The sequence below is a fragment of the Lipotes vexillifer genome, unplaced genomic scaffold (genome assembly GCF_000442215.2).
Source record: "Lipotes vexillifer unplaced genomic scaffold, Lipotes_vexillifer_v1.1 scaffold395, whole genome shotgun sequence".
Classification (NCBI taxonomy): Eukaryota; Metazoa; Chordata; class Mammalia; order Artiodactyla; family Lipotidae; genus Lipotes; species Lipotes vexillifer.
The window spans coordinates 651,338-666,826 of NW_006797390.1; the positions used below are offsets into that span (position 1 = coordinate 651,338).

The window sequence follows — 15,489 nt, forward strand, 5'->3', positions numbered from 1 at the left end:
TTGAGATTCATCCTTATAGTGGAGTGCATCAGTCATTTTTATCTTTCTATTGCTACATAGTATGTTTCATTGTATAAATAAGCCACAGTTTATTATTATTGTGTTGAGGGACATTTTAATTGTTTTCAGTTTTTGTTATTAAGAGTGAAACTGCAGTGAATGTTTTTATACAAGATTTTTCTTGTGACTTAATATTGATTTTACAGTGGAGGTAAATGAAATACAGAATCTTAATTCCTCTGCTTGACCTTCAAGATGTGTTTTCATTTCAGCCTATTTTACCAACCCATCTCATTTGTATTTCTGCCCAATCTGCTCACTTTATTTTTGTGTGGCTGTTTGGAGTTCGACATCACTGTGGCATGTTCTGTTTTGTTTTGCTTCTGTGGATTTTCTTGTGGTATGTCAGGGATGTATTTTTCTTTTTGCCTGCACATCCTCAATCTCTCGTTTTCAAGGTGCAGCTGATGAGTCTTCCTCATGATCTCTGAAACCTTCACTAGCTGTTACTGTTGTCCCTTTTTCTGAATTGTAGCACTTGTTAGCACCATGCAGCACAGAGTTACATAATCATTTGTTTTATATTCATTAGTGTGTTCCTAGCCTCAACCAAATTAAAAGCTCTTTAAGGACATGGACCATATTTTATCTATTTTTATTCTCCTTGTGATCTGTTACAGTGCTCTATACATAATAGGCTCAAATTTCCTCTAAAAAGTCCCTCAAATTCTCCATGTAAAATGTTCACTTGTAATCTCTATTCTCTATCCAATATTCTGTATTTTAAGGATAAAAGGTTTTCTGATCCATAGTTACATAATAAAAGTTCTGTTCTCTAGAGAATTTACTAACAGACAAGTTTTTAAAAGGAGTCAGTGGGCCTGTGATACAGTGGTAAAGGCAATGGGCTAAAAGTAAGGAGACTGCCCTTCTAGTCCTTTTTTTAAATCACTCTTATTCATAGGAAGCTCTTTGACCTTGGTGATCACTTAGCCTCTCTGAACCTCAGTTTCTTCATTTGCAGAACAAAGAAATTCGGGTTGAATGACAGTTCTCAAACTGGTCTCAGCATATTTTTACATTTTAAAGAACTGCTAAGGAGAGCTTTTGTTTGCATAGGTTATATTTATCTGTATTTACCGTAGTAGGATTTGAAACCAAGAACTTTAAAAAATATTTGTTAAAAAATAACAATAATAAACCTTTACATGTTCTCAAATTAAAACTTTTAAGAAAATTAACTGTATTTTCTAAAGCAAATAATTTTAGTGAGAAATATCGCATTATTTTTACATTTTTGTCAGTCTCTAATGTTGGGCTAGATTCTGATGTCTACTTCTGCATTCAGTCTGTTGTAGTACGTAGTTTTGTTGAAGTACATGAAGAAATTTGGCCTCATACAGATATGAGGAAAATGGAGGACTATAATACAGTCTTTTCAAATAATTATGTACATTTATCTTGAATTCTACACCAAATCTTGACAAGTGATCGTTTTCTATAGGTTTAGTTGTAATGTGGAATTTGAAACCATTTCAGTTCACTTTTCATAGTCTCATGTTGAGATCTGTTAGTTTATCTTGTGCTCAGAATGGATATTTTACCCATTCACTATTTTGTAACCTTACACCTTGGTCATTTGGAAATATTAGAATTCCATTCATAAATTCCCAGATCTTCAGATTTTGATGTGTTTCATTATACAGTATCGAAAAAAATAACATTAATATTACCACCAATCTCATCATAAAAATATTTAAGTACTAGGAGTCTGTCAAGTTTAGTTTTGGATATAGGTCTTCCAAAATTATAATTTCTGATTGAAAGTTCCAGTGTTATAATTTGCCACAGAAGTACAGTGTTATTATGATTTGCTCTTGTTTTCCTTGAAATAATTGACTCACTGGTTCATTTTTTTAAAACTTCCTGCCAGATACCCAAGTGCAAACATCGATAGTTTATCTGTCAGTTGTTCTTTCACATCAGAAGGGTGTTCCATTTTAGGTTGCGTTTATTGCTCAGAATGCTTTCCCTTAATAAGAAACCATCATGCTGAGGTATGCAACACGAGCTTTATACATGCTTCCCATTTTGTCAGACAGTATTGAGGAGACATGTACTAAAAGAATTGATTTTAATGTAATTAACATTTTTACTGATTCATCAAGAACATTCTTAAATGAAACTGGCTTCCCCATTGCCCCCCACCCCTTATGTATGTGACTGTAGAATGCAGTGACTACTAGTACAGTTTGGTGCCATTGCCTTGAATCTGCTAAGGTGCCAAGAGTTTTACCCACCATTCCTTTTGTGGCACCAGTGCAAGTGACATGTTAATATTATTATAAAATAGTTTTTGTCAATTCCCTGAAAGAGGTCGCAGGTTAGGAACCCCCAGGGGTTTGTACACCATTATTTGAGAACCTCAGGGCTAGAAAAGTTATGAATTCTAAGGTAACTTTAAAATATTTGGAGGTCGATGATTATAGTGATGATTCCCAGATCGTCCCAGATCGATTATAGTGATGATTTCCACATGATGATCTATGTGTGAGATTATAACAGATTGCAAATACAGTAATCCTACTTGAATTATAGTATACGAGAAAGCTTCTGCCTTATAGTTTTGCAAGTTAGTGAATCTAAATGAACTACTATAAAAATTATATTTCTTCTCTGATTCAGTGAGAGACACTTTACAAGTTTTATCTATTATGAAGTGTTTTGTACATGCTAATTATTAAATGGACTTCACTCAGGTGTAAATGTTTGTACCTCTATGTGACTGTGATTGTGTTTTTGTCACTCCCCTCCCCCTTGTTCATTTGAAGAACCCCCAACATGTTCTCCTCAGCAGTTTACTTGTTTCACGGGAGAAATTGACTGTATCCCTGTGGCTTGGCGGTGCGATGGGTTTACTGAATGTGAAGATCACAGTGATGAGCTCAATTGTCCTGTGTGCTCAGAGTCCCAGTTCCAGTGTGCCAGTGGGCAGTGTATTGATGGTGCCCTGAGATGCAATGGAGATGCCAACTGCCAGGATAAGTCAGATGAGAAGAACTGTGAAGGTATCTGAAATTCCTAGGCCTGGTTATGGAGTCCTTTTTCAATTAAGTTGTTTGAAATTCAGAGTATTGCTTTGGCTCTTTCAGTGGTAGATTTGGGGTTTTTCAAGTGTATTTGACTTTATTATTTCTAAACATAGTAGCATGTTCTGAATTGCTTTAATTCACTTAACATACGTAAGGTTTATATACGTTAGTAAGCTTTGCAAGTTGAGAAATGAGGCCAAAACATTAGACCTTCAGTATGTAAAACTAGTCCTTATTTCCAATGAGCTCTCAGTTAGTGGATTTATTTATTACAACGTAAAATAATTTCATATTTTCTTTTATCTGCTAACCTTTAACACAGTAAAAAACAACCACAACAAAAACAAGAAAAACAAATTCTCTGGAAATTTTTAGTGTCCAGAAATGCGTGTAGAATTCTTTAATTCTTGACAGAATTATTAGTGAAAGATGAAATTTAGCATAAAGGACAAAACAGGAAACTTTGTGCTGGATTCCTTTGTTTTCTCTTTTCTCTCGACCAGTTGAAATCCCCAGAGAATAATCTGTAAGTTTTCTCTAAAAGTACAATTTGTTTTTCATTTGCGCACAGAAAGCACTTTTTTTTTTTTTTTTGCGGTATGCGGGCCTCTCACTGTTGTGGCCTCTCCCGTTGCGGAGCACAGGCTCTGGATGCGCAGGCCCAGCAGCCATGGCTCACAGGCCCAGCCACTCCGCGGCATGTGGGATCTTCCCAGACCGGGGCATGAACCCGTGTCCCCTGCATCGGCAGGAGGACTCTCAACCACTGCGCCACCAGGGAAGCCCCAGAAAGCACTTTTTGACTTTTCCCAGAGTTTACATGGTAGCAAAAATAAGAAAACTATTTGCATTCTTTTCCTCAGTGCTTTGTTTAATTGATCAATTCCGCTGCGCCAATGGTCAGTGCGTTGGAAAACACAAGAAATGTGATCATAATTTAGATTGCAGCGACAAATCGGATGAACTGGATTGTTGTAAGTATGACTAAAACCTTGTTTATTACTTTTAAGGGAGAAGTTTTAAAGTACTTTTCCTTGTCTTTATGTGTGAGGTTCACTTACAACCAATATTTCCGTATTAAGAAACAAGTTATTAAGTTAGTTATTTGTACCAGGGATTTCTTACATTTTATATTTAATAATTTCTTAAAGACAATAGTTTTCTTACGTACAAAAATCTTCACAGAAACATTTAGTAAAGCATCAGAAAAGAATATTGTTTTGCCAAAACTAAAGTTAGGAAATTCTCAGTTTAGAGATGTAGAAATCAATCAGTGGTCTAAATAAACTTAAGAGTTTCTGAACATTGGTCCATGTTTAAAGTCTCCCATTTTTTTTCTGGGTAGTTTTCTACCAGTGACTTTAAGAGCTTCCTTAAAATGCAGCCTGAGGATACTTGAGCCACCATACACCCCTAGGTCTAGAGACCTTAGGCTAAATAACCTGTGTTTCTTCAGGGTTCATAACTATTGACTAATGTCCTAACATAAAATATATCCCAAATTGACAAACAGTTCTGAATGGAATTCAACACAAGCCAGGTCTACCTACCCTGTTTGTGGAGTTTAGACAGAACTCATTTTAAAGCTCTTTAATCTTTAACAAAGACTTTAAGCTGGTATTTTTACAAAATTCAAATGGGAGACTCACTAAAATATTTGGAAACTATTCATTTATTCAGCAAACATGTGCTGAATACCTACTGTGTGCTGAGGATGCATGGTACCTGTACCAAGGAGGTAGTAGTAAGAAGAGGGATTTTTCTTTTTCTTTTTTTTTTTTTTTTTTTGCGGTACGCGGGCCTCTCACTGTTGTGGCCTCTCCCGTTGTGGAGCACAGGCTCCGGACGCACAGGCTCAGCGGCCATGGCTCCCGGGCCCAGCCGCTCCGCGTCATGTGGGATCTTCCCGGACCGGGGCACGAACCCGTGTCCCCTGCATCGGCAGGTGGACTCCCAACCACTGCGCCACCAGGGAAGTCCCAAGAAGGGGGATTTTAAAGCCAGGCAGAGATGGATTTGAATTCTAACTTCACCGCTTACCAGCAATTATTTGCTCTTGTTAGGCCTCAGTTCCTCCATCTTTAAAATGAAGATAATATTTAGCATGGCTGTTGTGAGAAAATTAAATGATTTAATGTATATAAAACATACAGCTTGGATCATAGTAGGTACTTGATAAAGGAGTGTGATAAATGATATTAAATATGCTGTAATAGAGATCTGTACAAGGATTAGCACAAAGAAGAGAGTAGTCAGATCTTTAGGAATGAAGATGGGTTTCAGGGAAAACGTCTTAGAAAAATGGTGCATAAGGTTGGTGGGTGTTGGTCAGTGAGTAGCGTTACTTATGCGGGTAAGTGGAGAGATTGCATTCCAGGCAGAGGGACTGCCCTGTCCTGCTCAAAACCAGAGTGAAACAAGCACCTTTGAGAAGTTAACATGTAAATTGGACTGCCAAAATACAGTCTCCTGTCTTGAGGGGTGTCAGCTGGAGATAGCATATGTAAAGGTGAGATCACGAAGGATTTTACTTTTCCTCTAAAGAGTCTAGAAAGTTTTCCAGAATAATGGAGAGCCATTGAAGAACTTAAGTGAAGGACTGGCATGGCTACATAATTGTGAAAGCTGTAAAGCAGATGCGTTGGAGGTGATAAGATTATGGCAGGGAAATTTTTTAGATTGGTTTTAGATTTGAAAATTTTTTGACCACATCAAGAGGAATACAAAGATGTGTGTACACACAAATGAAAGTGTCATACAGCAGTATTTACCTATATTGTGTGGAATGCATTCTGAAGTTTTCTGTTTCAGAATGCTGGTTTCAACCCACTTAAGTTGTTTTTACCATCTAATGACTTGCAGCCTATAATTTTAAAATGCTTTGGAGGCTATTGTAGTTCCAGCAGAAGATGGTGGAGGTCTAAATCAAGGGGAGCAGTGGTGGTGGAAAGGAGGGAGGGGATAGATTTCAAAGTTATTCCAGAAATAGAATAAAAAGGGTTTGGTAACCACTTAGAGTTGATAAGTCTAGGTTGACTCACAGGTTACCTCATTGAGTGACTGGAGTCATAAACTAGAATATATGTCAGAGACTAAGAACCCAAGTATCATTTTGTATCTTGACTGTGGATGTCATGTTTAGCTGATGTAGATCTTTAATTAGTTTATTTTTGTTTTAAATTTAATTTAAATTCCTTTAATTTGCTACAGGTGCCATCATTTATTTATGATCTACCTTACCCCTGGAGTCTAGGAAACATTGACAAATGATGGTGACTATGAGTTCAGTTTGGATTATGTTGCATTAAAGTTGCCCATTGGGTATCCTGTTGTAGCTATTCAGAAAGTTAACTGTATGGGTCTGTAGCTCAAGAGAGAGAGATGGGCTTTTTAGTTTATTAATGTTAATTACAGCTGAGGCAGTAGATGAAATCTAGGGGGAGTAAGCAGCGGAGGAAAGTAGCAGGTGGTAGACAGAACTCTGGAGAAGCACCTGCACTTGAGGCAGACAGAAGAGAATGAAGCCAACAAGAGGAAACAGAACAAATAATCAGATGGTAAAACCGAGAGAGCGGTATCTTGGAAGGATCAGGCATTTTTGAGAAGAGAACAGGAGTCAGCAATATCGAATGTATAGAAATGTCAGTGAGAAGAAGAGTTTATTGACTACGGCAAATAGGAGAACTTTGACCTTTGCAGACTAGTTTCATTGTGGTAGTGAGGACAGAAGTCTAATTTCAGTGAGGTAAGATGTGACCCAGAGACTAAGAATTGGAGATGGTGAGTGTAAACTGTTCTTTCTTGAAGGTCGGCGTTAGAAAGGAATGCCAGTGCACTGAAAAAGAATGAGAAAGATGGGCTGTTGCTCACAAGGACTAAGGAGTCTGCCTCAGAGTCCATAGGTGATAATACGGGACTGGCAGCCCCTACATATTATGTAACTTAGTGATGTTGTTTTCTCTCATTTCTTGGATTTAATCATAGGGTGAGTTAGCTATGTGGATGGTGCTTTTGAGGCAAGATGAAGCAGAAGGAAGGTGTTTAAAGGATCTGCAGTTGTGAAATATAGTCTGACTATTCAGAATGGAAGGATTTTCCTTCTGAATAGAAGAGTAATGCTCTGAATCTGATGAGCCCTTTTGCTATTTCCCTCTACCTCCAATATTGATGCCCTCTGCTTCTAAAGCCTCAGATAGCTCAGGGATTCCATGAATATAGATGCCATGGGCATCTCATGCTCTGGCTTTTCTTTCTGAGTCCTCGGGTACTCAAGTATCAGAGACCTTATATTCCTTGCCCTCAGGCAACTAGACTCCCCCTTAAGGCGGCGGTATATCGGGCCTGAGAGCTAATGCTCATCTGTAGCTTCTACTTCCTCTTCACTTTCAGACCTAAAATCAAGCTCAGAGCTGATTTGGGCTTCTTTACCATTCCAGGTAAAACATTTGATGACTTTTCCAGGTCTATCCCTTCTGACCCTAAAATTTTCTCTGAAATTCCAAAGTAACCTTATTGATTTTTATGATATACAGAATGAACTAGGATAGATTTTATCTATATATGTTGTTTTAAGCTTCTTAATGGTGTTTAAATCTATAATTAACATTTTTATTATTGATTTACAATTATACTTCCCAATGTATTGTTCTGTGTCTGTTTTCACTTAAGGATAATTCGTTTTGATTCCTAACAATGACATTTATGTATATATCCATGGGGCATGATGTATATGTATTCACAAAAGAGAAAAGTGTTTATGAGTTGTCATCATTAGCCTCACATTCTGCTTGCAAGCCTCTTTTTAATTACTATTTTGAACCTACAGTTGTTTTTCCATTATGTAATTGTACTGCATTCCCATTTTAGATCCAACTGAGGAGCCAGCACCACAGGCCACCAATACAGTTGGTTCAGTTATTGGAGTAATTGTTACCATTTTTGTGTCTGGAACCATATACTTTATTTGCCAGAGGATGTTGTGTCCACGTATGAAGGGCGATGGGGAAACCATGACTAATGACTATGTAGTTCATGGACCAGCTTCTGTGCCCCTTGGTTATGTGCCACACCCAAGCTCTTTGTCAGGATCCCTTCCAGGTGAGCTGAGACTGATCCATTGAGAATCAAGTCTTGGGTTCTGGCAAGATTGCCACGTTTCCATTATGGAAACAGAATACTGCCTACAGTCTATGTCAACGTAGACCGCTTTGGGCTTAAACAATTATAAGAACAAATGTTCTCTTTTACTTTTAGCACCTTCTCTTTACACAGAAGTCCTTAGGTATGGTTTGGTAGAAATTGCCAGAGGATATAAAGCAAATATATGTACATACAAGCATTTATATATAATACATTTACTGCATATACTGCGTTTCTGGATGTGCTCTACTGAAAATGAATCAACCGGTCATTTGGTGAAAAGAGTTATAAACCACAATTCTTTAGGTTCACTACCAAGAGACCTCAGTACTACTGAGCCCAGGAATTAAAGGAGGCCCCAAAATGGATGAAGATTCCTTTTCAGCAAACAGAGCTTTAGAAATACCTGAGTGATAGCAGGGAGGTATATGTCATCTCATGTTTTCTCCTAACTTCGGTGATGACATTGGGAGTAGGTTTTGTTCAAACATAGCCAAGTTGCCAGATGTTCTATACTTGAGAGAGACCATATTGCTCTGGGGACGTACAGCTTTCATTTCTTTCTTTTTTTAAAATAAATTTATTTATTTATTTTTGGCTTCGTTGGGTCTTTGTTCCTGCAAGTGGGCTTTCTCTAGTTGTGGCGAGCGGGGGCCACTCTTTGTTCCTGTGCGCGGCCTTCTCATTGCAGTGGCCTCTCCCGCTGTGGAGCATGGACTCTAGGCGTGCCAGCTTCATTAGTTGTGGCTCGCGGACTCCAGAGCACAGGCTCAGTAGCTGTGACGCACAGGCCTGTCTGCTCCGCGGCATGTGGGATCCTCCCAGACCAGGGCTCGAACCCGTGTCCTCTGCATTGGCAGGTGGATTCTCAACCACTGCACCACCAGGGAAGCCCCAGCTTTCTTTTCAATGCATTTTGGTACCCTCAGTGAAAAGAAGCGTTTCTTGTGATGAATATGGAGAAAGAGATACCAGGCCAAGAGCCCTGTGAAAATAAGAACTTATTCTGGATGTTAACTCTAAGGAAACATGTGATTTTTAAAACTGTTAATGATTCCTTGTTACCATACCTAACTTTGTTAGTGGAATTTGGGAAGTCATTTTGAAAAAATGGAATTTCTTCTTTAGCATTGTAGTTGTGATTCCAACAACATTTGCATCCAGTAGATAAAGCAATAATCTTCCATACAGTGAATTTATGCCCTTTAAAATGGGTTTAGTTTTCTTTTGAGCAGATCTATTACTTAGTCTGCCCTGCTTTGTAGCCTCCACTCTCCCCAGTTCATTCTTTCTCAGATCCTTTAAGAGGTTGAAAACCTCTCAGTTTAAAGGGCTCTGCTTCCATTCTGGGGCAGAGGAAGGGCTGGGAGCTATTCTTGGCCTTGTTCTAGGCCAGCTCTCAGTGGAAGTGTCCACTTCTAGGGAACATTTGTTCCTCTTTTCCATTAAGTGTTTTCAATTATTATTGGGAAAAGAGGACATAAATTGTTTTAAAGCCAAACTATTTGACAATTGGTATCTGTAATTCTAGTACTGAATAAAATTATTTCATGCATTTTTATAGATCTTATTCAACTTCAGTATTATCCTTCATTTTAGGAATGTCTCGAGGTAAATCAATGATAAGCTCCCTCAGTATCATGGGGGGAAGCAGTGGACCCCCTTATGACCGAGCTCATGTCACAGGAGCATCGTCAAGTAGTTCTTCAAGCACCAAAGGCACTTACTTCCCTGCAGTAAGCAGTCTGTTTTCCTTTGTTCACTTTGAATACTAAGATAAACAGGATCTTAGATTTTTAACTTATTTAAATGTGGGTACTCAGTGATGGTAATATAAAAAGTTTTTTAGTATAGAATTTAGGTATATAAGGCTCAAAGGATTTACCACCACGTGAGCACTTAGAAATCTTTCTTTAAGTTTACTGTGTAGCAAACCAGCATACTTGAAAACACTGACGTTAATTTCATATACTGGGTAAAAGTAGAACTATTGAATAGTACCTCCTGAGAGGCTAAGGACCTTCATTCCATGACCTCCCAAGAGAAGAAGTACACCTGGTATTTCTCCTAAGTCAGTAATTTTTCTGAGTTAAAAACTCAACCCAGTTGTGCTACACTTAAACCAGTGACTTGTAGATTACAGATTTCCTTCTCATCACCTTGTGCTATTCAGCCATAATGACATTGTGTCTTAGGGGTGGAGAGCCACAATCCTGAAGTACTATTCTAGGTCAGTTCTTTGAAATAGGATTGTGCCACTAGTGTCACGGAAGGTAATGTGAACAGAGATGAAGGAAAAGAAGTTGAAAAAAAGGCTAATAGTCTCTTGTCTGGAACAGACTATTCTTATTTCAATAATTTGATTATTTTTCCTTTTAGATTTTGAACCCTCCGCCATCCCCGGCCACAGAGCGATCACATTACACTATGGAATTTGGTTATTCTTCAAACAGTCCTTCCACTCATAGGTCCTACAGGTAATACACATCCTCCTCCAGCATAAATCGAAGTATTTATTAGAAGCAAGTGTTCTAGTTGTGCGTTTGCTGTAGCCCTGAATGAATGGATGATGGTCACCAGGAGAGAACAGGCGTCTTATGTTGGTCATGCGGATATTGCCCCTGCCACAAATCCTTTTCTTTCAGGGCATTATACGTTTTTAAAGTTGAAGTACAGTTGATGTACAATATACTGTATAAGCTATAGGTGTACAGTGTGGTGATTCACAGTGTTTAGGGGTTATACTCCATTTATAGTTACTGTAAAATATTGACTATTCCCTGTATTGTACAGTATATCCTTGTAGCTTATTTTATACCTAAAATATTATACCTCTTATTACCCTGCCCCTAAATTGCCCCTCCCCACTTCTCTCTCCCCAGTAGTAACCACTAGTTTGTTCTCTGTATCTGTGGGCCTGCTTCTTTTTTGTTATATTCACTAGTTTGTTGTATTTTTAAAATTCCACATGTAATTGATATCGTACAGTATTTGTCTTTCTCTGTCTGACTTATTTCACTTAGCTCAATACTCTCCAAGTCCATCCATGTTATTGCAAATAGCAAAATGTCTTTCTTTTTTATGGCTGAATAGTATTCCGTTGTGTGTGTGTGTGTGTGTGTGTGTGTGTGTGTGTGTGTGTGTGTACCACATCTTCTTTATCCATTCATGTGTTGCTGGACACTTAGGTTGCTTCCATGTCTTGGCAATTATAGTAATGCTGCTGGGAACATTGGGGTGCACATATCTTTCCAAATTAGTGTTTCCATTTTTTTCAGATCTATACCCAGGTGTGGAATTGCTGGGTCATGTGATAGTTCTATTTTAGTTTTTTGAGAAACCTCCATACTGTTTTCCACAGTGGCTGCATCAATTTGCATTTCCACTGACAGTATACAAGGGTTCCCTTTTCTCTACATCCTGCCAACATTTGTTATTTGTGTTCTTTCTGATGATAGCCCTTCTGACAGGTGTGAAGTGATACCTCATTGTGATTTTGATTTGCATTTTGCTGATGATAGCAGTGTCAAGCATCTTTTCATGTGCCTGTTGGCCATCTGCATTTCCTCTTTGGAAAAATGTCTGTTCGGATCTTCAGGGCACTCTACATTTTTTAAAGAGAGTCAAAAATGCTGTCTTTTAAAGTATTAAGGTAGAGCCCCCGGGCTTTGGCAGTATTCTAAGGAAGTTACCCCCCAAAGTGACTTGATTGCAAAAAGGTTACTGCTGAGGTTAGGTTTGATTGATAGTCTTCAGTGGAATATTGGGATAAAACTAAGGTTGGGAGCGTTACGAGAACTCTAAAACAGCAGGAGTATTAAGGGAACAGAATTTGAGAAGAGTTGAGAGAAGCTTAAGTTCACCTCTTGCTTACATATGTTATTACAATCTGGAATGAAAAGTTTCTCATATAGTTGCATGGAATAAATCATGACTCACTAAAATAACTGAAATGTATTTGTAAGCCAGAAATGGGAGGATTATGCCTTTGTGCTGATTCGTGAGGCTGTAGAAGAGCATAAGGATGAGCAAGTTAAGTCCTCGTGTGTCATATTTCATCTTATTCGAGAGGCCAGCAGAAAGTCAAAAACTTACACTCTCTCTTCGCTTGGTGCCCAGTGTTTATTGGCATCCCTCAAAGTGCCTATTATCTTCGAGATCAGGTGTTTTCTAGCATTCCAGTCAGATTGCCCTGATATATAACCTTATAGATGTGTAGAAAGCAAGTGGAAATTGTTTATAGTATCTCATTCACAATTCTCATTCAGTTTATGGATAAGATAGGCTTGGCTCTGAACTGATTGTTTGTATGTTTTATTGTAAATGTTGCTTTCCCCTACCACAGGTTTGTTCTAAAAAGCCAAATAGAAAGGCAGAAACCTGAAAATTGAAAAAACAAAAGGAAAGACCTAAAGTTTTACTTTTAAAAAATTAATTTCCTTAAGTTGAATAAAACACTGTTTGGTTCAAGTAAACATAATTGCATCAAAAACAATTCTTATTTAACCATTTCCCACATCTCAAATTAAGCCCAGTTTATTTCTTCAGAGTGAAACTTTTTATCATTTGTTGAAATTTTTGTCTAACTTAAAGTTTGTGGAACTTAAAAGAATTTTGTTAATTCTATTTCCTTTCATTCTCTCCTCTTTTTTTTTTTTTTTCCCCATGAAAATGGAATTTGGGCCTTTTAAATGTAGGGCCAAGAAATTTCTCCAAGGCTCGCCACCTGATTGGACAGAAAGATAAGACCTAAAAAATACTATGACATCATGTCAGTACTGGTAGTAAAAATGCTTGAGAACCTGCTTGGCAGGTCATGTAACTTTTGGTCTTTTGCAGCCATTTCTTTTCATACCACTGAGGGCTTGCCTCACATGGCTTTTATCCTGAGGTGTTATCTGGCACTCTGTATCACTAGGTATTTTAGAAATCGTTACTTCAGTTTTACACTTGCTCTTGCCCTACTCTTGCAGTCATTTTGTCTGATGGGAAAGCATATAAATAAATCTTGATTGAGATAAATATGAAATAAGATCAGCTTTACTATACTTAGACTATGAATGGTATAAGAAGTTATAGATAGAAGTAGAAATGATAGAAAAGCCAGCAATTTGTCAGCTCTTATTTTCACTAGTACATTTCTCTCTTTCCAGTGCCTTTTTCTTTAGTTAGCCACGCCACAGACTTGACTTAACAGCTATAGATTACTTGAAAAGTTAGCTTAAAAGGTGTAAAAAATAAATTAGGACTCTGAAATACATATTAGAAAATTCACTGGTCCTGTATGGATACCTAGAATTTATCATTTTGATGTTCAGTTAGAGCGCCACTCTTATATGACAATATGCTTGTCTACATACAGGGAATCAACACTCCTTCCCCCAAACCACAGCAATTTCCCTTTGCTGATAGTAATAATAATGGGATAGATAAGCTCCTTAGGCTGTCTACCAAAATTCAGCCTGGCTTGTACAGTATTTGAGTTGTAAAGAGAGAGTGAAGTCTTCAGACATCATTAAATTATTCATCAGGTAAATCATAGATCGTTTAAGGAGTATTGAGAGAATGCTAACATGTTTGAGTAAGGTAAGGTAATAAAGACCCATTCTCCTCACAGATCATGGAGAGGCAGAAATTGGTGAGGTCCACTATATAGACTAAATCCAAAATGTATAACTGAGTGATTTTCTAAAGATGACCATTAAATACAACTTTGAATAGTTCTTTTTTATTCTATGATGCAGGGTAACTTAAAGACACAAGCACACACCCAGAGGCTAGAATGGGTTCACCTCTGCATTCCCATTCTATCCACTTTTAATTGCCTCTAATCACATTTTATCTACAAATATGAAACACATGCTATCTTCCTCCTCCAATCTGCCATGGAAAACTGCCTCTTGGTTGGTGCAGCCTTAAATTGTAGTAGCTTATCGTCTTGCAGGTGAGGTTTGCGTTTAATACCTCTGTATTCTGATAGAGAAAACCACCTCTCCGGAAGCCTGACTCAGCCTCTCCTGATTTTCTCCCTGTGCCAGCTACAGGCCGCACAGTTACCGGCACTTTGCACCGCCCACCACACCCTGCAGCACAGATGTTTGTGACAGTGACTACGCTCCCAGCCGGAGAATAATGACCTCAGTGGCCACAGCCAAGGGCTACACTAGTGACTTGAACTATGACTCAGAGCCTGTGCCTCCGCCTCCCACGCCCCGAAGCCAGTACTTGTCGGCAGAAGAGAACTATGAAAGCTGCCCACCTTCTCCATACACAGAGAGGAGCTACTCTCATCACCTCTACCCACCGCCGCCCTCTCCCTGTACAGACTCCTCCTGAGGAGGGGCCCTCCTCCTCTGACTGCCTCCCACACGAAAGTGTAAACACGAAATCGGTTGAGATCTGGAGGGGGGGAGGGAGCTCTTCGAGAAGGGTGAGGCAGACCATGTACAGATAAAAATTATAAATGGGTTAGGGCATACTGGAGATATTTGTACAGAAGGAAAAGATATTTATATATTTTCTTAAAACAGCACATTTGCTGCTTGTGCCATAAAAATTTGTATAAAAAGTAAATTTGTACTAAAAGTTTTATTTTTGCAAACTAAATACACAAAGCATGCCTTAAACCCAGTGAAGTGACTGAGTACAAAGGAAACAGGAATAATAAAGGCATCACTGACCAGGAATGTCTGGGCTTTATTGATACCAAAAAAAAAAAAAGAAAAGAAGAAAAAAAATTAAAGTCCATCTCAGAGCAGCAAACTATAGATACTTGGAAGTAGCCAAATGGCCTTCATGTTAACTAACATTTGAAGGCCAGCAGATTTAAGAAATGAAAAAAAAAAAGAATTAATACTAACTTTGGATAAAGGGCTTTGTTTTCTCTAGGAATCCAACAATTTTATCGAGGAAAATAGATATTTATAAAAATCCATTTGGGGTGCTGCTGTTGTGGGAGAGATCAGCTGTCTGGTAAGATGCTATGGGGCCGTTTGTTGTGCAAGTCTTCTGTCCCTACCTTAAAACTCACCCCTCTGTCATATATTAATTTTTTTCCCTGGGTGTTTTCACCTTGCTTCCTCCCCTAGCAGTATTGTAGGGTATTTTGCCAAAATACCATAATTTATTCACAGTTTTTTATCTGAGGATTGATAAAATGGAATTTTCTAAATTAAGGTTTCATTTTAATATTTCTACCAGCTCCATACCCCAGTCAGCTTAGCTCTTCATTTGGACTCTGCTGTGTTCGCATAACGAT

The 15,489-nt window shown here is 38.2% G+C and overlaps 1 protein-coding gene across 3 annotated transcripts in view; it reads left to right on the forward strand.

Annotated features, from left to right (window-relative positions):
* Positions 1–14,951, forward strand: part of LRP6 (LDL receptor related protein 6) — a 156,981-nt gene extending 142,030 nt beyond the window's left edge. Inside the window, exons 17-22 of one of the 3 annotated variants that reach the window (XM_007469337.1) lie at positions 2,832–3,068; positions 3,956–4,066; positions 7,959–8,189; positions 9,831–9,967; positions 10,611–10,708; positions 14,270–14,951. In XM_007469337.1, the coding sequence (XP_007469399.1) occupies positions 2,832–3,068; positions 3,956–4,066; positions 7,959–8,189; positions 9,831–9,967; positions 10,611–10,708; positions 14,270–14,567 (1,112 nt within the window). In that variant the 3' untranslated portion in view covers positions 14,568–14,951. The remainder of the gene's footprint in view (positions 1–2,831; positions 3,069–3,955; positions 4,067–7,958; positions 8,190–9,830; positions 9,968–10,610; positions 10,709–14,269) is intronic. The other 2 variants (XM_007469339.1, XM_007469338.1) reach the window with 2 other exon arrangements.
* Positions 14,952–15,489: the final 538 nt, after the last annotated feature.